General features: G+C 17.4%; 6 protein-coding genes across 6 annotated transcripts; 2 read left to right on the top strand and 4 right to left on the bottom strand.

Annotated features, from left to right (window-relative positions):
- Positions 1–174: 174 nt before the first annotated feature.
- Positions 175–4,101, bottom strand: PGAL8A_00301400 (coatamer beta subunit, putative; the record flags this gene model as incomplete). Its single annotated transcript, XM_028672015.1, has 3 exons — positions 175–233; positions 362–666; positions 758–4,101. The coding sequence occupies 3 exons, from the start codon at positions 4,099–4,101 to the stop codon at positions 175–177; spliced, it is 3,708 nt and encodes a 1,235-aa protein (XP_028528610.1).
- Positions 4,102–6,027: 1,926 nt separating this feature from the next.
- Positions 6,028–7,152, top strand: PGAL8A_00301300 (mitochondrial ribosomal protein L15 precursor, putative; the record flags this gene model as incomplete). The annotated part of the gene is made up of 1 exon (XM_028672014.1): positions 6,028–7,152. One exon carries the CDS (start codon positions 6,028–6,030, stop codon positions 7,150–7,152), a length of 1,125 nt encoding a protein of 374 aa, XP_028528609.1.
- A 396-nt stretch (positions 7,153–7,548) lies between these two features.
- On the bottom strand, positions 7,549–8,169 carry PGAL8A_00301200 (conserved Plasmodium protein, unknown function; the record flags this gene model as incomplete). The annotated part of the gene is made up of 1 exon (XM_028672013.1): positions 7,549–8,169. One exon carries the CDS (start codon positions 8,167–8,169, stop codon positions 7,549–7,551), a length of 621 nt encoding a protein of 206 aa, XP_028528608.1.
- A 1,311-nt stretch (positions 8,170–9,480) lies between these two features.
- On the bottom strand, positions 9,481–11,328 carry PGAL8A_00301100 (diphthamide synthesis protein, putative; the record flags this gene model as incomplete). The annotated part of the gene is made up of 1 exon (XM_028672012.1): positions 9,481–11,328. The coding sequence occupies one exon, from the start codon at positions 11,326–11,328 to the stop codon at positions 9,481–9,483; it is 1,848 nt and encodes a 615-aa protein (XP_028528607.1).
- Positions 11,329–11,773: 445 nt separating this feature from the next.
- PGAL8A_00301000 (rRNA (adenosine-2'-O-)-methyltransferase, putative) lies at positions 11,774–18,217 on the bottom strand (the record flags this gene model as incomplete). Its single annotated transcript, XM_028672011.1, has 1 exon — positions 11,774–18,217. One exon carries the CDS (start codon positions 18,215–18,217, stop codon positions 11,774–11,776), a length of 6,444 nt encoding a protein of 2,147 aa, XP_028528606.1.
- Positions 18,218–19,854: 1,637 nt separating this feature from the next.
- PGAL8A_00300900 (CPW-WPC family protein) lies at positions 19,855–22,971 on the top strand (the record flags this gene model as incomplete). The annotated part of the gene is made up of 16 exons (XM_028672009.1): positions 19,855–19,903; positions 20,016–20,055; positions 20,329–20,345; positions 20,583–20,715; positions 20,818–20,918; positions 20,991–21,082; positions 21,173–21,211; positions 21,316–21,331; positions 21,411–21,496; positions 21,614–21,682; positions 21,799–21,907; positions 21,997–22,062; positions 22,233–22,294; positions 22,520–22,622; positions 22,740–22,790; positions 22,895–22,971. The coding sequence occupies 16 exons, from the start codon at positions 19,855–19,857 to the stop codon at positions 22,969–22,971; spliced, it is 1,110 nt and encodes a 369-aa protein (XP_028528605.1).
- Positions 22,972–24,639: the final 1,668 nt, after the last annotated feature.

Below are 24,639 nucleotides of genomic sequence, written 5' to 3'. Positions count from 1 at the left end.
AAAAAGCATGTTAAAATATATAGGAAAAAAATTTAACATAAAAAAAAAAAAAAAAAAAAAAACCAATTCAGAAAAAAATATAAACAAAAAATTTTTTTTTTACTTCGAATATTTGTTTCAAGAAAGAATATATTCAAATTCTGAAAAAAGCAAAAAAAAAAAAAAAAAAAGTTATCACATTTCTGTATTTATTCCTGTTTGAACAAGTGTTATTTTGTCTCCTAAGCTAAGAGCTATTCCCTATTTAAAAATAAAAGAAAAATTACATGAAAAATAAAAAAATAAAATAAAATAAAATAAAATGAATAAAAAATTAATATTTTGGTTTTCTTTATTTATTTTTTAAATACCTGTGTTCTACTTCGAACTCTTATACTTCCTGATAATTTTCCATCAGAATTTTTTTGAACAGATAAGTTGGCTAAAGAATCCTCTCCAAATATGCTTCTAGAAAATAAATTAACAGCAAAAAAAGCTGAGTTATTAATCAAACATTTTAAATCTTCTAAGGTCGAAATGTAAGATATATACACATCAATTGGACTAATATTAGCCTGTTCAGGCTTATTTTTAGTTTCCAATTCATAATACTCTAAAGGCATAAATTTCTCAACTATGGTCATATTCGTATTTTTTATAATCAACTTTAGTAACTCAAATGCATCTCTACAAAATAAATAAATATATATATATAAAGAGAAGAGAAAAAATAATTTTTTTTTTTTTTTTTTTTTTTTTTTTTTTTTATAAATAAAACCTGATAGAAGTGTTAATATTAATTTTATTTTCCCATTCAAATTCAGACCACATTATGCGAAAAAGATGAGAAGATATAAAAGAGGCATTTATATAATCAGTCATGTTAACATTCAATTCATTTAATACAATGTAATTTTTATTACTATCATTTTTTTTTTCATAAAAAATATATCCAAATACAATTCCTGTTTCTGTTGTGTGTACTTTTACACTTATCTTGAATTTTCGTTTTTCATTTGGAGATAAATTAAATACAGGGATTTTATCTATAGGTTTTAAGTTTCCATGAGTTGATAAATTAATGTATATGTTTTGCAAGTATACTCCTGATTGATTATATACATAAAATTCTATAATTAAATTAATATTAGAAATAATTGGAAATGCTTCAACAAATATATCATCATCTGTTCCCGTTAACCTTTGAGAGTTATATAATTTGGCCAAAAATAAGGAAGAGTAATTATGCTTAAATGAAGGATATTTAAACTCATTTTCTTCAAATAAAATATCATTATTTAATGTATACTTTAATTTAAGTTTTTCTAAATTTTCATTAACTGAAACAGATTCTTCATCAAGCATGTTAAGTATATTTTTTTTTTCTTTTAATACTCTGAAATAAATCTCATCGTCTACATTTGCTTTATCTTGTTCAATTAACATCTTATCATTAGGAATTTTGTTTAAATCAGTTAATTCTGTTGAGGCTTCTTTATTCATTTGATCTTTTTTTTTAACATTTTTATAAGTAGAACCATATATACAGCAATATTTTTCTTCTTCTTTTTCTAAAAATTTCTGAAAGTAATCATCTCCGTTCAAAAAAGTTCTTATTAAATTTTGAGTTTGTTCATCTATAATATTCATGCCATTAGTTATTTTTAAAAATATTTTAAGGCATTGATTTATTCTGATAACATTGCTATCATTTTCATAAATACTAATTGCACATTTTGCATTTTTCTGTACAATATATTTTATAAAACTTGCTAGTATATGTATAGATTTATTTCTAAATTCATTTATACGCTTAATTAAAAATTCATTGTTAGAATTCTCTATATTATCAATTAAATTATTATTTTGAGTTGTTTTATTTAGCTCTTTCGAATTGTGTGAAGACTTTCTAGAAAAACTACTTGATGATTGATTTAAGGAACTACTTAAAAACTCAAAAGAATCATTCACTTTTGTTAATAATTTTAAATATAATTTTGTTAGGCAAACACATATAACACATAAAAGTAAATCATCATTTTCACACAATAGATTATAAGAAAATGAATGTAAATTATCTTTATCATCACTAGAAGATAAATTATAATTCTTTAAGAAAGCTTCAGTAGCATAAGTACCATCTTCTAATATTACAGTTTTTGTCTGAATATTTGAACTTGATAAATTAAAATTCATCATTTTATTTTTTTTATATCTCTCGTTTTGTATTTTATTAATAATATCTAATTCAATATTACTATTTAAAAATGAAGATAAATTTTCATATAATTTGTTCATAAAATCAATAATCATATTTTCATTATTCATATATTGTCCTAATACCCAGAAAAAAATTCTTAATATAGTTGACTTTTTAATATCAAAAATAGCATCAAATATCTTCTGAAGAATATTATTTTGAAAAATTCTATTATTTGCTAGCTTTCTAATGCATACAGCTGCTTCATAATTTATTTCTTTTTCATCGTCATTTACATATATTAGTAGTAAATCAACAATATTTAAGCATTCATTAGAATACATATTACATATATGTTGCAATGATTTAATTAAAATTTTTTTATAATTGTTCACCTCTTGATAACTAGTTGTTATACTATTTATTTGAAAAATATCATTCATATTTTTAAAATTGTTTAATTGATGATTTGTACCACTTTGCATATTTTTTTGAGTTAGATTTTTTGCATATACGATTTGATCATTTAATTTTAATAGTTCTTTTTTTAAAACATTTAAAACTAAATGTACATTTCTTTTTGTTAATATATGTAATACTAAATTTAAAATTTTTATTTTTATATCTCTCGAGGGAAAGCTTAAAGCCCTCAGTAAGTCCATGATATAATTTTCTAGTATATGTTTCCATTTACACATAATATAATATAATTTATCAATAACAATTAACTTAATATTATTATCATGTTGATTAATTAGTAACTTAATAAAACATTCACTAGCTGTTTTTATACTTAAAACAGAATTACTCATATATAGAAGACAACAAGCTCCTTCATATAGTACACTATTACTAACATTTTTACTTAACATATTTAATAGTATTTTAATAACATTATTTTTATATTGACTATAATCATTTTCATTTAATTTTTTCTTTTTTAATTGAATATCTTCACTTAAACTATATAATGGACTATTTTTCTCATTTAAATTATCATAATTATAAATGTCATTTTTTTTATTATTAATAACCATATTTCTTTCGTTTTCTATTAATTTTTTTTTTCTTTTTATTCCTAAACCTTGTTCTTCTTCATCTCCATTTTCATAAAACTCTTCTTCATCGGATCCATTTTCCTCCTTTTCTTCCTCATTTTCTTCATCTTCATCGTTTATTAACAGATAAGAATCATCAAATACATGAGGAATATATAATTTTTTGAATAGATGTATAACTTCTAATAATATTACATCAGCAGTATCATATAATTGGTCATTAAGAGAAAGAATATATTTTAAAGTAGTTACAGGATCGACATCTGTCAACATAGATAATGCACTACGTTTAGTAGATATATCAGTTTCAAGAAGTAACATTTTTTCTACTTCTTTAACAGAATTAGGCACTACATCTAATCCATGTTCTTTAATGATAGTATGAATACAACTTATTGCGTTTTTTCTTACGTAACTATGTCTATGAGTTAAATTTTTTGTAATAGCTTCAATTAAAGGATCTAATATTTTTAAATATTTTATTTTACTTAACAATCTTAAAGTAGACCCTCTTACATATTCATTAGGAGAAATAATATCATTCCTTAAAGCATTACATACTAATATCATTTCCTCTTTTAGGCTGCCATCATTATTGCATTTATCAACAATTTCAAAAAATATATGACTCATTTTTTTTAATCTATGATCTTTATGAGGAACTATAAATCTGATTACACACATCAAAAGGTTCCCATATGATTCACCTTGTATTATATTAAAAATCAAATTTTCCATTCCTTCAATTTTTTTCTCAACATTCTGACTCTCCAATTTTTTTTGAATTTCACTAATTGAAGGAATTTCATAATTATCTGTGCAAATGTAAAGGGTGCAATTATTTTCTATTTCATAGCTACACATTTTTTCAACTTATATAGTGTGTATCTAAATATACTATACATAAATTTTGAAAAATAAAATCTTATAAAATTTTCTTATAATTAAAAAGTGTGTAAATATTAAATTATGTATTATTCATTCAGCAATTTAACATTTATTTTTATAAATCCCTATTAAATAATATTTACTATAATAAAAATATTTTCATAAAAACCTAATTAAATGTAACTTATACTTACACATTTCAAAAATAAAAGTATAAATTACATCAATTATAAAAAATTTATGTGAAACAATACATATTACATATAAAAAGCTATTCAAATTCTTAATCAAAATATGTGTATATAATTCATAAAAAAAAAAAAAAAAAAATCATAATTAAAGTTGTATAAAAATAAATAAAAAATTTGTCATATATAAAATTAAGTATTTTGAAAAAAAATTTACTAATTACGAATGATATGGAACAGTTTTAAAAAATAATACTTATATATATATAAATGTTAAACAATTTTTGTTAATAAAAAGAATACATTTAAATAGATATAAATTTTTACAATTATCTTAAATAATATTAAAAAAAAATAAAGAAAAAAAAAAATATTAGTAAGTAATATTTAATAAGGATAATTTTCATAATATATATTTATTTTTTTTTTTTTTTTAATCACAAAAAAATAAGTCCAAAATATTGAACATTAAATATGTTATATAAAAAATTCTTTTAATATCTTACCTATGTATTTAATGAAATATTTATTTGAAATATGCATTTAATTGAAATTTGTATACTTAATGTATATATATAATTAAATATACTAACTATTTAATAAAATAAAAAGAAAAAAAATATATTTATAAATATATATATATATATATATAACAAACCTTATTAATGTTATAATTATCAAAAAATAACTATTAAAATATATATATATATATATATATCTAAAATTTTTTTACATATTTATATATTATTAACTTTTTTTCTTGATGCATGCTATAAAATTTTAGTATAATAACAGCATTAACTTGTATATTAAAATATTATTTAAAGTAAAAATAAATGTGTAAATATATTTTAACAACAATGATTTTACAAGAACACAAAAGAATATAAAAAAAGTAATAAAAAAAGAAAGGCATATATATATATATATATATATATATATATATAGTTGATATTCAAACTATATAAAAGTATTTGTTAAAGGCAAAGGGTTATATGGAAAAGATTTCTTTATTTTTTATTAAAATAAAAATTTTATATTTTTATGTAACATTTTTAATAGTATTATAATATGCAAATGTATTAATATACATATATTTAATTTTTTTTTCTATTTGTATTTTTCAATAAAATTCAAATGCTTTTTTTTTTTTTTTTTTTTTTTCCAATATTTAATAGTTTTCATTTTTACTAAAAATATATATATTTTTAGGAATTTATATTATTTAAAAAAATTACATCTTTTTTTTTTCTACATAATTTTTAATGTAATAATTTATATTCATAATTCTTTTTTTTGTGTAGAAACTTAATCTGATAAATAGATATATAAAAAATAAAAATGTATGTGTTAATAATGTAAATTTATAAATTTATGGATAAAATAATTTCAAAAATTATAAAATATATGTTTATATTTATAAATATATATAAGGAATTTAAATCTTCTATTTATGGAAAAGAATAAAGTTAAATTTTATAATTTTGTAGAGTAATATTTTACAAAATATGTAAAATTATAAATTCTGTTAACATTTTTAATTTTATTTAAAAAATTGTTTTTTTTCAATTTTTGTATATTAATATAACAAGAAATGCTTAATTAAAAAAAAAAAAAAATTTTTTTTATCTTCTTTTTTCTCGTATTTTTTAAGAAATATATTGATTTGAAAACATTCTGTCAAAGTATTTTTTCTTTTTTTTTTCTTGATAATATGATTAAAAATGGTAAAATATGTAATACTTTAAGAAAATTGTTAATAGTTAATAAGTTTCCGTTATGTAGACACACAAGTAGTCAGAAATATTTTGAAAAGGAGAATGTAAAAAATGCAAGTGAAGAAAATAGTAATTTGAAAGATTCAAATAATAAACTTAATTGGAATTTATGTGAATTAAAAATAGGAAAGCACTTTAGAGAAATGTTTCATGATGGCTCAGAAAAAAATTTTGAAAGTCATCCATTTAATAGAAGATTTGCTTATAGTAAGAAAAGTTTTTTTCCAATTGAGCCAAGAAATCTAAGATCTTTAGGATTAAATAGACAAAGAAAAAAAAAAAGGGGAAGAGGAGACAAATGTCCAGGTAAAGGAATAAGAGACAAACATAAACATAGAAAATCTGGTAGACCTAACAGTCGAACATTTGAAAGTGGTAGAACACCCTTATATAGAAGATTGCCAAAATGGCCAGAAGCATGGTTAAGTAGACAAAAAAAAAACTATGACTGTTTAAATTTATCAAAATTGAGATATTTTATTGAAAAAGGAAGATTAGATATTAGATTTCCTATTACTCAAAGACATTTACATGATTCAAAATGTATAAAAGTAAAAAATGGAGTAAAATTATTTAATGTTAATGATTATCCATTCCCTTATAAAATTGATATTGAAGTTTCTAACGCAGATCAATCTTCAATTGATGTTATTAAAAAGGTCGGAGGATCAGTTACTATTATTTATATGGAAAGAGTTAATTTAAGAGCACATATAAAACCATATAAATTTGAAATTTTACCAAAAACTGCAAGACCTAATCTTGATATGATTCACTTTTTAGAAAGAATGCGAAGTAAAGGGTGTATTGTTAAATATATCAAACCTTTATGGTTAATAGAAGAAGAGAAAAGAATTATAAACGAATTAACAGAAATGGAAGAAAATGCTAAATTATGTGAAGAATTTGACGAAAATAAAAATACTCATAAAAAAGAGAAAGTAGATAAAATAAATGATAAAGAAAAAATATATGAACAAGAAGAAGATGAAGACGAAAGAAGAGATAGACTACTGCAAAAATACAGGTTGCAATACACACAAATGAGAAAAGATGATTAAAAAAAAAAAGAGATTATATCCATGTATATATTTAAAGTAAGAAAAGATATATTTATTATAATTATATGGATTTTTTAATAACATTAAAACCAAAATAATTTTTTTTTTAAATTTTTTTAAATATTATTATTTTATTTATTTGTTTTTTTTTTTTAATTATGAAAACTAAATATATATATATATAAGAATTATAAACATATATTAATTTATAAATTTAATAAAAAAAAAAAAAAAAAAAAGTATAAATTAATAAACTGTAAGATAGACATATATTTTATAATTAAAAAAATTAAGGATGTAAATAGGTATATCAAAAAAATATAAAAAAAAATTATTTGTATACTCAGAAAATGTGTTTTTTAAAAATATATATAATATATTTGTTTAATTTATTATTCAACGCCTTTGTCTTAACTCTACTTTCTTTTTATTTTTATCAACAAGAATTGATGATTTTACTTTATCATCCACATTTTCTTCTTTTTCTTCATTAGATTCATCTTCATTTGTTAATACTTCATTTTCACTTTTTAATTCATCCTTGTTTTCTAATTCTTCTTTATTTTCTAATTTTTTGTCTCTGAATTTTTTTCCTTCTAATATTTTTTCAAATTCTTGATCACTTTTTTTTACTTTTTCTCTGTAATACTTAAGCAAATAGGTAAAACGAATATAAAAAATCCAAGTTATAGAACATAATAATAAAATCCAGAAGTTTCTTTGAAGTCTCATTTTTTTTAAATAAGATCTATTTAAATTAAGAGAATTAATATTTTCAAAATTTACTTTTTCATTATTGTACTTATTTAATTCAAGAATTGTATATGATAATCTTAATAATGAATATAAGGATATAATAGATGATATTGATATATTTATTTTATGAGATTGAATTTGGAAATTAATACTTTTTTTTTGAAGAGATATAGCTAAACTTTGAAGCATTGCTACACCACTTAATAGAAAAATAGATAAAATTATTCCTCCAGGTAAAAAGAAAAAAGCAATATCCTTCATTTTTAACAACACATATACATCTAACTTTTTTTATAATAATAAATTCGAATTTACTATTTAAGCTAACAAGGAAAATATAACATTACATATATATATTTATATATTTATTTATTTATTCATACTTCTTTTATGTTTATAAATATGTAATATATAATAAAATAAATATACTTTACTATTAAAGATTATCTATTTAATAAAAAAAAAAAAAAAATTAAATATATTGAATAACTTTTTTTCTCCTTATTTTTTTATTTTTCTCTTTCCCAATTTTTTTTTTTTTTTTTTTTTTTTTTTTTTATTTAATATTTAATTTACAACAATGTTTTTGGTCTCATTAAAATTTTATTTTTATTTTATATTTTTTTTTTTTTTTTTTAATTTTAAAAATCAGCTACAGTTGATTAATTTCCCAAATTAACATTTCTATATCTTTTTTTTTCATTTTACTTCAAAATAAAGTTTCAAATAATATTGAACTATATATTTCCAAATATAAATACTTATTAATATTTTATAACTTTATAAATAAATATATATTTACTTTTTTTTTTTTTTTTTTTTTTTATATATAAAAGAAAGAATATCAAATTATAATATGCTTAGCATATTATATACGCTAGAACAAAAATAACCTTATGAATAAACAATTACATGTATATTCTTAACATTACATTTTAAGAATATTAAATAAAGAAATGAACACAGAAAAAAATATAGAGATAACTTTATAGAGTTTTCATATGATTAAGCATATAAAAAAAAAAAAAAAAAAGTAAAATAGTATATTATAAAACAAAAATATATTTTTTTGAAGTATTTTATTAAAAAAATGTAATATATGTTACCTTAATAAATATTAAATGAATTAATAAAGTATAAAAAGTATAAATATATTTTAAAAGTCAAAACAGAAATTCATACTAAAGTTATTAACGAAGCTATCTATGAAAAGACAAAATTTTAATTTTTAATTAACATCATATATTTTAAAAAAAAAAAAAAAAAATAATAATAATAATAATAATAATAAAATAATTCAAAAATGAAAAATAAGTTTCATTTATTTTACAGAAAAAAAATATTGAAAGCATAAAATAAAAATGTATTAATTATATTAGAAATATAGATTCTTTTATTTTTATAAAAGAATATTTATATATACATATACTACCATGGATATTAATAAGAAAATCAAATAAAATATGAATTATAAATTTTATATTTTCTTATTCTTTTTTTATACAATATATATAATTTTTTTTTTTTTTTTATTTGTACTAATATATATATTTTTTTATTATATGTTGCATATTATTCATTTTTATTGAAAAACTTCATATCTGAATTATATCTTTGTGCTATTCCTTTTAATCCTTGAACAATTCTAGGAATGTTATCAATATTATAATTCATATCAACCCCCTTAAATTCTCTTTTTTCGTTTTCTTTTAATGAATTAATAAAATACTCACACATTTGAGATTTGTCATGAAATTTCGTTATAAATTTCTTTTGATCTTCTACAGGAATGGAAGAATTATAATCAATTAAATGATCATATTTTTCTAATATTAAATTTTCTTCACTACTTTTCTCATCAATTTCATCTTTTTTTTTATCTTGTAAACTCATTAATTCATTATTATAATCCCAAAAAATATATTTATTTTTATTCATACTTTCAAATTCTTTTTTTATAGACGTAACACTTAACAAATCATAAAATTCAAATAAGTATTTGCAGTTCCAATCCATATAATCATATGCAACAAAAAATTCATAAGAATTTATAATTTTCTTTGAAAAATCTTTTAATTCTAATAAATTATTTTCAGGGCACGTTAGTAATATATACATTTCGATATCATGAAAATTTTCTAATTTTGCACTATTTATTTTATTAGTAACAATTATGAAGCATTTTTTTCCGTTTTTTCTTAAAATATAATTAATTAATTTTCTTAAGTCTCTATTTTTATCCAAATTTACATTACCTATTATTATACCAAAAACATTTGAATTTTTACATTTTTCTATTAAACTATATCTCTTTAATAAAATTTTATCTATAATATTTTCCTTTTTAAAAATGCTTTTTTCGTTATAGATAAATATATCGTAATTACTTCCGTATTCTAATAAAGATCTATTTAAAAAGTTATTATTTTCAGAAGGAAAAATAAATATGTTCATATCTTCAGGTGATAATTTTTCATCTTTACTCACTATTTTGTAAATAAAATGTTTTTCTTTTACGTTAATGAAAATTTTAAATAATATTCTTCCACATAAAAAAAAGTATTTTTCATTTATTTTTTCTTCAATATCAAATGTAATGTAATTATCAAAAAATCCATAGTACACTTTTTTATTTATGTTATTAGCAATTCTATGAATACATATAATTATGTTAGTAAATATTAAGTTATCATTTTCATCACTGTTGTTATTTTTTCTTAAATGTACTTCATCTTTTTCTTCTTTTTCACCAGTAATGTATTCATAAAAACTATTATTTGTGAAAATATCGTTGTTTATATCAAATATTATTTTATTATTAAATAGAAAGGAATAATTAAAACTCCTTTTATCAATAAAAGAACTAACAATGGAATTCATAGAATTGCTGTAAGAAACATCACATAAAATAGTAGAAATTTTCTTCTGTTCAAAAATTTTATTTTCAACCAAATATTTATTAATATTCAGGTAAAAATCTTGCTCTAATTTTTTTTTATTAAATATATATATTGAAGGAATATAAGGAATAATAAAGGATTGACAAGAAATACCATAATGAATTAAAAAATCTGCATGAACATGGTCAGCACTTACATAATCCTCACAACATTCATTTAATGTAGTATCACCCAAAACATATAAGTTAATAATATTTTTTGAATTATTTTCATCTTTTAAGGTAATTTGATTCTTTTCACATACACTGTTCATACATTTTTCTTTATCATCAATATTTGAATTAATAATTATGTTTTTATCTTTTAATTTATTCTGAATTATGTTCGATATATAAATAGAATCATTTAACATAGAATCAGGTAACTGAATAGCTATACTCTTAAAATTATAATTTAGAATAATTTTTGTTATTAATTCAATTTCATATTTTTCAATAATTTCATTTGGATTTATTTTCATTATTAATTGTATATTGATTTAAAATAAAAAAAAAAATTAAAGAAGTAAATTTATAAAAATTAATATAAAATTTAAAATAATAAATATTGAAAAAATCATACTTTTGTTATTAAAAAATAAATTTTGCTTGGAATAAATATTAAAATTATATTTTAATTACAAAATTTTTAAAATCATTTAAATAAAACATCATAAAAAAATATAGTTGTGTATATGACATGAACAAATAAATAAAAAATAGTTGATTCTCTTTATAATTAAAAAATTAAAAAATTAATAAATAACAAACTTTATCATTTATTATATCATGCATACTAAATTTTCTTTTTTTTTTTTTTTAATTAAAAATTAAATATGAAATTATTTGTATAAACAAATTTTTTAATTTTTTATGGATATACTTAAAATTTTTTATTTTTTAATTTTTTTTTTTTTTTTTTTTTTTTTAAATTTGCTGTTTGAAATATTCATAAATAGTTATAGCTGCAGAAACATGAACATTCAATGATCTGATTATTCCATGTCCTGGTATTTCTATGCAATGATGTAAAAACAAAAGAATAGAAGAAGGTATCCCTTCCTTTTCATCACCTAATATTAAAATAGATTTTTTTGGAAAAATAAAATTATTTAAACCTAGACTACAATTTGTTTGTTCTAAACCTATTATAGAATAATTTTTTTTTTTTTTTATTAAATATTTTATGATGTCACTCTTTTTTAATTGTTTTATATTCATCCATTTATTTGCAGTAGAAGAAATTTTTTGAAATTGATAATCCTTAATTATATTTACATTATCCAGAAATAATTTTTTAACATTAAAAATTTCGCAAGTTCTACATAATCCAGCTAGGTTTGGTACTTTGTCTATTAATGATGCTATAACAATTAAATCATTCTTTTTTTTTTTCTGATAACTACTTCTAAAATCATTAATTTCGACTATATTAGCTATAGGATCAAACTTCTTTTGATAATTGTTTTTATTTTTTTCAACAATATTTTCTAATTTTTCTAATTCTGAAATGTTATTTAATCTATTTGTTTGATCATTTTCTATATTTGTTATAGTATTATTTGTTTCTATGTTATTATCTTTTATTTTTATTTTTTCTTTTTCATATTTGTTATCCCTTTCAATTTGTTCCACATTTTTATCTTCCTGTTTTTTTATACTTAATTCATCCCTTATCTTATTTTCATAAATATCATTAAATATTTTTAATGATATATTTTTGTTCACATTATTTTTTCTAATATCTTCTTTTTCTTTTTCTAAATCTACATTGAACAATATGGAAGACATTTCTTGCTGTACTATTTTTTTTATGCTATCTATAAAAGTGTAAGATGTAACTAGTTCATTATTGTATAAAATATGAGTGAAAGTATTGGTGTTATTATGATTTAAATCTTCATCAAAATTATTAAATGAATAATTACAAGTTGGTAATAATATATTTATATCATCAAAATATTTTACGTGCCAATATTTAATTTGATCCTTCATTTTTTCCCTAATTCTTTTGCAATCTTTATTATTCTTGATATATGAGTAAATACATAAAAAGAACGGATTTAATAATATTTCTTTTTTCTTTTTTAGAAATTTATATAATATGAATTGTGATATACTTCTTATTACTGCTGAGTGTGAAGAGCATAAACAAATTATACGATATAATAATTTAATTAAAAATTTACATATATATTCAGAATAAAAATAATTATTTTTTTCACTAAATGAAATTTTATTTTTTATTTTTTTTCTATTACATATATCCAATTGATCAATTTTTATTTTTACATTACTGCTTATATTATTATTATTAGTTTTATCTTCTTTATAATTGTTTTTATCATTAAAATAATTATATATTTTTGAACTGTTATCATAATTTTCTTCATTATTATTGTTATTATTAGGTTCTCTATTATAATTATGATAAGTATTTTTTTTTTTTCTTAGTTGCCTACAATTTTCAATACATTTTACAATTTCTTTTTTGTCATTGTTTTTTTTTACAATTTCATTGAAAATATGTTTCATTTTCCTTACCTCAATTTTATTTTTTATTTTTTTTCTTATAGCTCTTCTATTATATTTTTTTGTGATTAAACATAAATTTGAAAAGGAATTAAACCTTAATTCTTTGAATGAATAATAACTATATTTTGTTTTTAGTAAAATATATGAACATACTATTAAAGAGCTTAACGTTAACTGCATATTTGCATTTTGGTCAGATAAATTTTTTATTATATATGGATATAATAATACAAAAGACGAGTTGCTAATTGAAGAATAAAATAATTCTAAGTATTGACGTGTGTTATTTAAATGGTCATAATGTAAAATTTTATCAGTATAATATATAATATTTTTTCTTTTCTTTTTTTTTAAATATTTAAAATATTTAGATAAACAACATAATGCCTGCAATCCCCTCATTTGAATATTATGTCCATTCGATGAAGGTAGAGGTGGAATACTTTCTTTTTCTTTATCTTCTTCTTTTTCTTTGTTTTTTACTTTCTTTTCCTCATTTTTATTTTTACTCATATATATATGTTTATTATCTATTCTTTTTAAGATTTGTAAAATTAAATATTCATAAATACATAAAACAAAATTTCTTTTTTTATAAAAACTGATTTTATTATTATTTTCACATTTTTTAAAATAAATATATTTTTTTTCCAATATATTAAATAAATTTATTAAAAATATTAAAGTCAATATTCTCAGAAAGACAGACGTATTGCATATTTCATATAGTGAAGAAGGAATAATTAATTCTTCATTATTTTGTAATTTATTCAAAAAATATGAACATATATTTTCATTAATGAAATTATATAAATGCACATTTCCTTTTTTTATTTTAAATGAGTTGTTTGTAAAACTTTTTTTATTATCCATTAAAATATATTCTTTATACATTAATATATCAACAATGACAGTGATAAATTTATAAATATATTCTTTATTGATATATATTACATCAGCATATTGAATTAAATTGTAAAAATATGACGTAATAAATGGTATTATAATACTTCTACTTAAAGATAATCTTGTTTTACCATCTTCTATGATTTTTTGAAAATAATTAAGTAATAAAAAATGTTCTTCCTCTTCGTCATCACTTGTTGGTTTCATTATAAATTTAATCTTTTCATTTTCTTCATTTTTTATTTTAATTTTATCTACATTACTGGCATTTGGATTTATATAATAACTCATTTCAAATTTAACCATTAAAGGATGAAATAAGGTAATAAAAATCAATTCTAACAAATGAGTTGGATATTTACATGTGCAACATCTGTCAACTAGTAAATCACTTTGTTTCAATAATAATTTTAAAATGGAAGTTTTTGTTTTTCTATCAAAATCATCACTAAAAATATTTGGAATAATATAATTTTTTATAATTAAATAAACATAAACTAATTCTTCTTTACATATTTCTATATCTTTTATTACTTTATAAGAGAAAGAAATAAGTTCATTTTTATTTAAAGAAAAAGCATTATAAAAAATACTATTGTATAAGTATTTATATTTATAATAATTAAATTTTTCATAATATTTATATAATATTTTTTTTTCAAATTTTAAATACTTATCACTGATAAATTTTTTTATTTCTAAATTTAGTATTTTCTGATTTAAAATTCCTAGATTTTCTATGTGAAAAAACCTACACATATTTGAAATAAAAGAAAAAATTAAAACTATTTTTAAATTATCTTCCTCTTCTAATATATTCAAATTTATTAAATAATTTTTGCATTCATCAAATAATTCTGTTATATCTTCATAAAAAAAATTACTCTTTTCTGTAAAATTTTTATGGATAACATTACATTTATTTTTATTCATTTTTTTTTTGTAATAATAATCACTATTATAATAATCTAAATTATCATGTAAAATATTTATTCTGTCTGTATTTATATATTCTAAAGTATCCACAAATAATAAAAGCTTGTCAAATAAGTTAACATTATTATTATTTAAATCATCAAATAATAGAAATTTTTTTAATTTCTTTATGTTATTTCTTATTATGCTCTCTATAGCATTTTTATTAAAGAATTTTACTAAATTATTTTTAAAAACATAAAAAATTAAATGAGTAATTAATTCATTCTCATCCTCCTCCTTTAGATGAATTAAATTATCATATAATAAATTCTCCATAAGTACTAAATGAAAAAATCTCTCATATCCATAAAAGTGCAAATAATTATTGTAAGATACTACTTTATTTAAATGATCAATAAAAATATTTAATAATTTATTTTCCTTGTTTTCAATAAAAATAAAATCTCTTATTTCTTTACCATTTAGTTCATTTTTTTCTTGAATGAAAAATTTAGTATTTAAATTTAATAAAAATTCAAAATACTCCAAATTTTCCAAAAAAAAATTATCTTCAAATAAATCTAAAAAAATACAATAGTTTTGCACTGTTGTAAATAAATTTAAATGGTAGTTTAATTTTATTACTATTTGTATTATCAAAATTAAAACATCATTTCTTCTACTTATTGAAATATTTTTTATATTTTTTATAATATTAATAATAATTTCATGAATATTAATATTCATTTCATTAAATTTTAAAATATCTTTTTTTTTTTTAGTATTATAACTATATTTGAATGCTTTGGAATCAAAACTAATATTTCTCCTTTCTAAAATATGTATAGATTCAATTAAACCTTCTAAAATTATTCTAATATTTATAAAAGAAAAATTTATTTTTTCTAAAGAAAATATAAACTTTTTAATATAATATAAGGAATTATTTTTTACTATTTTTGAAATTATGAAATTTTTTACTCGATGTTCATAATAAAGTAAATCTCCTTTTGTAAATAAAGATGGTTTTACAATATAAATAAAAAAAATATGAAATAAAAATATATCATTCATACTATTTAAAAAAACATTAATATCTATATTTTCATTTAATGTATTTCTATCTTCTTGAATATCTTTATATATACCTAGTTCTTTATTTTCGTAACTAATTAATTCACAAAGAGAAAAACGAGTAACTGTATTATTTTTGTGAATTATTAATAACAAAATTAAATATTCAACTAATCGAAGTACTATATATTCAGAATATTTACCAAAATTCGTTTGACAAATTTTTTTGTCATTATTTAGGAATTCTATATTACTTTTTGACCAATATGACTTATTTTTAACACAACATTTAAAAATAAAATAGTCAAATTCGTCATAAAAAATAAATTTGTTTTCAATATGTATATTTATCTGTCTATCTTTCTCCTTCTCACTTAGTACTTTTGATTTTTTTAGTTTCCTATTATTTTTTTCTTTCAAATAATAATCATATATTTTTTCATATTTTTTTTTTATATTATTAACAATATTTAAAAGGCTAATCATTTTATGCCAATTCGTTTTTAAAAGATGAACAGAAAAGTTTTGAATACATCTCAATATACATTCATACAGCTGCCAAGCTTCTAATAAAATAGAAATTTCTTTTTTATAATTTATTTTTTCACATATGTTTATAATTGTATTAAAAATATAAATAATTTTTTTTAAAATACCCTCATTTGTGTATGCTTCATTAAATAATAATAAATGATATCTTACATCACCAATGAAACCATTTTTTATAAAATCCTCGTTATAAATATATTCAATATACAAAATTATGAAATTATAAAAATCATTTAATAAATAATCATCTATTTTATCATTATTAAAGAAATAGTTTAAACAAGTCTCATAGTAAATTTCAAAAAGAAAATCATTCTTTTCCTCTTTTATATTTGTATTTTGTTTCACATTATTTTCATTTTTGCAAAAAAATAAACTGCTTTCAATACTTACATTTCTAAACATAAAAAACATCCTTTTAATAATCTTCAAACATATATCTTCAAATTCATTTTTACTTAAAATATATTTTTTAACTACAAAGCAAAAATCTTTAATTAATATATTTCGTACTTCTTTATCGTTAATAAAAAAAAGATGAAGTAAAATATCATTCACTACATTTTTTATTTCAGTGTTATTCGAAATGTTATTAATATTTTCATTGTCATTATTACAATTATTATTAATAAATTCAGAATTCTCTGAACTATGATTTTTTATTTCTTTATTACTTTCTACTACTAAAATAAACAAATTAATTAAATCTTTAATATTTAAATCAAAATTGTTTAAAAAATTCTGATAAGATAATGATAATAAAAAATCATTTTTTTTTAAATTTTCATCTTTATATTTTATATAATTACTACCGTTCATAATTTCAATAGGACTGTTTTTTTCAACGTCATTTATTTCATTAGTAGAATTATAAAAAAAGGAATTAGGAGTATTTAATTCTTTTTCTTTATAACAAAAATGTTTTTTATTATCTTCTTTCAAATTATCTTCTATTTTTATTTTTATATGATTTAATAAAAACAGAAGAACACAAAAGCTATTGTTTCCCTTTTCGATTTGAAACAAAAAATTACTTAAAAGATTGAACAAAATAGAAGAATCATTTAATTTTAATTTTATTAAACTAAATAACCAAGAAAAATCTAAATTAACAAAATTATTGTTCCAGTAATTCTTAAATATACAATCTAAAAAAAGAATCATAACTTTTATTTGTTCAAATGATTTATCATTTTTTTTTCTCTGTTTTATTTTATTTGACACATAATTATTAATATGTATTGCTAATTCATATTTATTTATTTTGTCAATTAATTTTAATGTAATAGTAGAAAATATATTTTTAATAATATCCTCATCAAACTCTTTTTTTATACTTTTTGAAAAATTGGTTAGTAAAATTAAAATATTTTCAGCATTTTCATTCATTCTTTATACAATTTCAATAACTACTCAGATGTTATATAATATTATTAACAATAAATAAATTAGTAAATGTTTTTTTTACTTTTTATAAAATAATTAAATTTTTTACTTTATTCATAATATATTATAAGTTCTTTTATTAATTAATTCTTTCTTTTTATTCATAAAGTAAAATTTTAAAATATTATAATATTATAATATATGATTTTCATGATTTTTTTTTTTAAATTAATTTTAACGGAATATTTTTTTTTTTTTTTTTTTTTTTTTTTTTTTTTTTTTTTATAATAAAACTGTATTAAACTTTAGTTTTATTAAATCAATGATTAGCTATATAAATTAATGATTTCAAAATTTCTACTTTTCTTAAAAATTTAAATTTTCTATTATGAAATTTTCGTATTAATATATGAAAAAAAATAATAATAAACTAGAAATTTATGTATTCTTTTATTCTATTTCAAAAATTTAAAAGATATATAAAATTATATAATTATAGGTTAGTTCTAATTTAATTTTCATGAAATTACTTTTTGAAGGAAATAAAATATTCAATGAAATATCTATAAAGTTGTCATTTTTTTTTTTTTTTTTTTTTTAATTTATTTTCTATGTTTCCATTACATAATTTTTCATTTCTATATTTATTTATAAAATTTTTTTTTTTATCTCTTAAAATTATTTTTAAAATTATTAATCATATTTCTTTAATATCCTACATGAAAAACAATTAAAGTTTATTCTTACTAAAAACAATTATTGCTTTCTTTTTCTATAGAAAAAAAAAAACTAAAAATTAAAAGTGAAATTTCTTTTTTTTTTTTTTTTTTAAAGATATATGAATACTTAAATATCTATATAATTATGATAAATTATTTTATTTAAAAATTTAATAAACTTATTTTTTCTTGTATCTGTTTCATTTATTTATTAAATTTTTATCTAGTTCTCTCCTATATGCTACTTAAAAAATACTTTTCATACGTAACTATTTTTTAAAAAAAAAAACTAAAATATAGACTTTTAATTCTTAATAAAAGGCCATACAAAAAAGTACAAATTTCCAATTTATAAATATTTTACATTATTAAAAATAAATATGATTACTTTTACTAAAATTTCCAAATAAACTTTTACGAAGAGATTTCATTATTTTTAAAAATAAAACTATCAGAATTTTTCTTTTTCTTTCTTTTATTTTGAGACTTATAATAGTATTTCATAAAAAAAAAAATAATATAGGATACTTATAATAGTTTTTATATTCAACAAATTATTGTGTCTATATTAATATTTTTCTCAAAATAAGTGTATATACCATTTATGTGTTATTTTGTTACATTTTTTTTTTTTTTTTTTTTTAAATAACCTTAGTTATAAATAAAAAAAAAAAAATTACCCTTAATGAAAATGTCACATATTTTATTAATTTTTTTTTATAAAGAATTGTATATTTAAAAGAATATAATTTAGATTAAAATATTTTGTCATTTTTTTTTTTTTTTTTTTTTTATTTTATATACTCCAAAAGGTTTCAAAATATAATTTGTTTAATTATTTTATTTTACTTTTTTATTTTTTATTTTATTTTTTTTTTTTTTTTTTTTGTTACTAAAAGCTTAATCTCTTTTTACAGAAATATGTTCCAAAATTTTCTTTTTTTTATTTTATTTTTAATAATTAAAGAAGGTATAACTAGATAAAAGAAAAAAAAAAGTAGAAAGTATATCTTAAATTATATATATATATATAATAATATGTATAAAAGTTTATAGACAATATACATTTTTTTAAATTTTAGCTATTTCTCAAAAAAATTCCACATGCCTCCGAGATTATTCGTATAAAATTTATATCTTTTAAATCTATTTATCTATCTATCTATCTGTCTATCTATCTATCTATTTATCTCTCTCTCTCTCTCTCTATATATATATATATATATATAAATATATATATAAATATATAAATATAATTTAAATGCATAAGTAATTTATCATATAAATATATACATATGTTTCATTATATAAATATCAAATAATTATTGTGGTCAGAAATATTTCATTAGTTGTATAAAAATAAAAATTAATTTTTTTTTTTTTTTTTTGGAATAGACAAAATTGTGCAGAAGGTAATATAAATAAAAATCAAATAAAAATCAAATAAAAATTTATAAAAAAAAAAAAATACAAAAATGTTTTAAAAAGAATTAACTAATTTTTATATAATCAAATATTTTCTTATTTTCCTTTTTTTTTATTTTAATTCCATATTATACAACTCATAAAAATAAATAAAATCTGTATAAATTATATCTTTAATTTTTTTTTTTATTTTATTTTATTTTTTTTTTTTTTATTGAAAAAAGGATGGTCAAAATTAAGTAAATCAAAAGAGTGTGTAGCTCCTTTATCTTATAGAGGTCCATGCCCCCGGTTTTTACAAATTGAACATGAAACCAAAAAAAAAAAAGAGTTGGAAAAATTATGTAACATTTATTGGTTAATATATATATATATATATATATATACATGTTGTTTATATTTATTATAGATTATTTTTATTTTATTATTATTTTAATTTGTTTACACTTTATTTGAAAGGCCTTGTTTAACTTATTGTGAAAAAAATTATTCTTCTGAATGCCCCGAAAAATGGGTTCAAGGAGATGATAAAAATTGTTACCCACTAGCAACTTACGAAGGTCAGAAAAAAAAAAAAAAAAAAATAAATAATCATTTAAAACTTTGTCAAATATTATATTTCCTTTAAATAGGAACATGTTTATTTTCATACGATTTTTCAAATATGACTGATGAACAGAAAGAAATTTGGAGTAACAAATGTGAAACTATGTGGCCATGCAAAGTAAAAAAAAAAAATATATATATATATATATATCTATTTTAATAAATATCTTAATATGTGCATATATATATTTTTGATATAAATTTCAAGGAAAAATGTAAAAAAGATTATTCTAAACTTTGTCCTCAAGTATATTTAAAAAAATTAAATATAAATATAATAAAAAAGAATATAAAAATGATAATTATAAAAAATGTTATTTTAAAATTCTTTTATTATAATTTTCTTTCTAGAAATGGATTAAAGATGGTAACTTTTATTAAAATAAGATTTTAATAAATATATATGTATGTATTAACTACATTTTTATTCTCTCTCTGAATTTTAGATAATGATCTATGTTCTGCCCCTATAAATTATAATGGACCATGTTTATCTAGAGCATCATTAGTTACCCTTGATAAAGATATGAAAGTTATATATTCATAAATATACATATATATATATATATTTGTGAATTAAGATAAAAAAAAAAAAAAATAATAAAATCTCTTCATATATGTAATTTTATAAAAATATTCTTTTTCTAAGGTTGCATTTGAAAAATTATGTAAATTAGATTATCCTTGCTTAAAAGAATGTAAAATAGACATGGATGATGTAATAAACTTAATGAAAAAAAAAAGATCATTTTTTTTTTTTTTTTTTTTTTTTTTTTTTTTTTAATAATATTATTTATCTTTTTCCATTTGATAAATTTTTATTTTTTTAAAAAGCCTTGTCCTCAAAATTGGATACTAAAATCAAATGAATCAGGGACGTCCATTAGTTGCCTACCCCCAGATGAATATAAAGGAATATGTGATGAAAATACAAAATTTATTGGTATATTTTTTTAATAGGAATTAGTTATAATATAATATATATATATATACATATATATATGTTTATCATCCTCATTTTTGTTTTTAAAGGTCTAAATTTAGAATTAAAAGAAAGTATAGAATATGAATGTGACATAAAATGGCCATGTGCTGAAGGTAATATGAATATATTATTATTTAAAAGAATATATATTAAAATATGAAAAATTCAAATGTAAATATATATTTAATTATCTATTTAAAATTTTGTTGGAAATAATAATTTTTCTTTTTATTTTTCTATACAAAGTTATTTTTTTGTTATTTTTTTAATTAATTGTTTATAGAAATTCCTGATTTAATTAATTATGAAGAATTGTGTCCAGAAAATTGGATACAGAGTGAAAATGTGATAAAAAAAAAAAAAAAAAAAAAAAATTTTATATATATATTTATGTACCGTTGTAATATGAAATCTCTAAAAAAACATTTAGATTAAACACATAATAGATACTTAAATTTCCATTTTTGTTTTTATTTTTTATTCTCATTGAATCTGTTAAACTTATAAAAATTTAGCAAAATACATTGATTTAAAACATTCATAAGATATACAATTTTTATGTATTTTTAGTATTGTGTTGCTCCTCAAAATTATATGGGACCATGTTCAAAAAAAAAATTATTCAAATCATTTAGAAAAGAAATTAAGAAGGCATATGCAGAAGAATGCAATAGTAATTTATTTATTTTTTTTTTTTATTTTTAAATAAAACCTATTAAATTTTTTTTACTATATAGAATTACATTATTAATTTAATTACTTTTTTCATATTTTTTTTTTTTTTTTCTAGTTAAATGGCCACTATTCAAAAATAGTAAAGAAAATTTTCCAAAAATTTCAGGTATATATATATATATATATAAATATATATATAAATATGTTTATATAAATATGTTTATATAAATATGTTTATATAAATATGTTTATATAAATATAAATTATTAGCTTTAAGAAAAGGAAGATATAAATTTGGTATAGTAGAACCAATTACAGGAGAAATTCTTTCTAAAATTAAGAAATGAAAAAAAAAAAAAAAAAAAAAAATTTGTTGTATGCTATTATACCTTTAAATAAAATTATATATAAATTTTTTACTATTTTTTAATAATCATGAATTTTGTTTCAATAATCTATATAAATTAACATTTTTCGTGATTATATCATTACTACTTTATTTTATTTTGTCTTATTTTTTTTTTTTTTTATTGAAAATATCTATATGGATATCATTCATTTAAACCTAATTGTTACTTATTAAAATTATGAGAACCTTTTAATTTTTAGTTGTAAGAAAAAAAAAAAATAAAATAAATAAAACAAATATATAATATACTTAAAAAAAACATTAAAGATATTTATTGAACTATTTTTAGTTCATAAAATAAATGAAAAAAATAATTTTCGTATTTAATATGTAAAGATATCTTTGTGTGTGCTTTTTTTTTTTTTTTTTTTATGATCATTAAAAAATTTTCAAGAAATTTTATTATAGATACTTGAAAAGATTTATTTTATATATTTATTATAATACACACAAGCATTATAATAAAAATATATTAAAAATTAGTAAAATTTTATTATATAAATAATAACAAAGAGAAAAAAAAATATATATATATATATAAATCTAAATTTAAATAATTATTCTGCATAAATTATATTTAATAAAAAAAAATATATATATATATATATGTGTACTCCAAAAATATATAAAATAATTATTTTGTAGAATTAAAAATTATATAAAGATGAAAGTCTAAAAGAAAAAATTCCTGAAAAAAAATTTATTTTTTATAAAAAATATAATTTTTAATTATTCCTCTTAAACTAACAAGTTTTTATTAAAATTTTAATTAAAAGATAAATTAAAATACTATATATTTTTAGCAACATTTTTTTTTTTTTTTTTTTTTTTTTTTCTTGTCTCAATTTTCTCCATTAGAATCTATAAAATTATACTTTATTTTTTAGAAAAAAAAAAAATATATATATATATATATATATAATATATCGCGCACAAAAAAATAAGTAGAACTATTTTATTTTTAATCGATTAAAGATGATCTAAAAATATGACATATAAAATTGATAAAAATTTGGAGAAATTTAAATATTAACATTATATGTTCTTAAAAGACATCAAGGATTATTTGGTTCTCATATAGGATTATACTTAGAAGAAATTATTTTCAAAAATAAATAATAGATAAAAAATTATAGAGAAATAAAAAAAAAAAAAAATAGTAGAATTAATCCTATGGAAAAAAAAGAAAAAAAAAAAAAAAAAAACAATTTAGTTCTTAAATAATATGCAAAATAACAATACAGCATATTTTTAATTCTAAGAATTTTAAGTCTTCTCCTAAATACATATTAAATGCATATAAATATTAATAATTTTCTTTTATTTGTCGTCTTAATTTTTTTATTTTAAATGTTATTTGTGAGTTTTTTTTTTTTTTTTAGTCAAAAGTACATTCGATTTATTAAATTTTTGCACATAGATTTTTGCATAAAAATAAAAAATAGAAAAAATTTCTAATTAAATAAATCATTTCAATTAATATATATAAATATACATATGTATATATATATATGTATATATATATATATATATATATATATATATATATATTATAATTTTTTTTATGAAAGTTAGTAAGAGAGTAATATATTAATTAAAGTATTTC

This window comes from Plasmodium gallinaceum, assembly GCF_900005855.1.
Source record: "Plasmodium gallinaceum strain 8A genome assembly, contig: PGAL8A_v1_87, whole genome shotgun sequence".
NCBI lineage: Eukaryota > Apicomplexa > Aconoidasida > Haemosporida > Plasmodiidae > Plasmodium > Plasmodium gallinaceum.
This window is presented reverse-complemented; position numbering and strand designations above follow the sequence as displayed.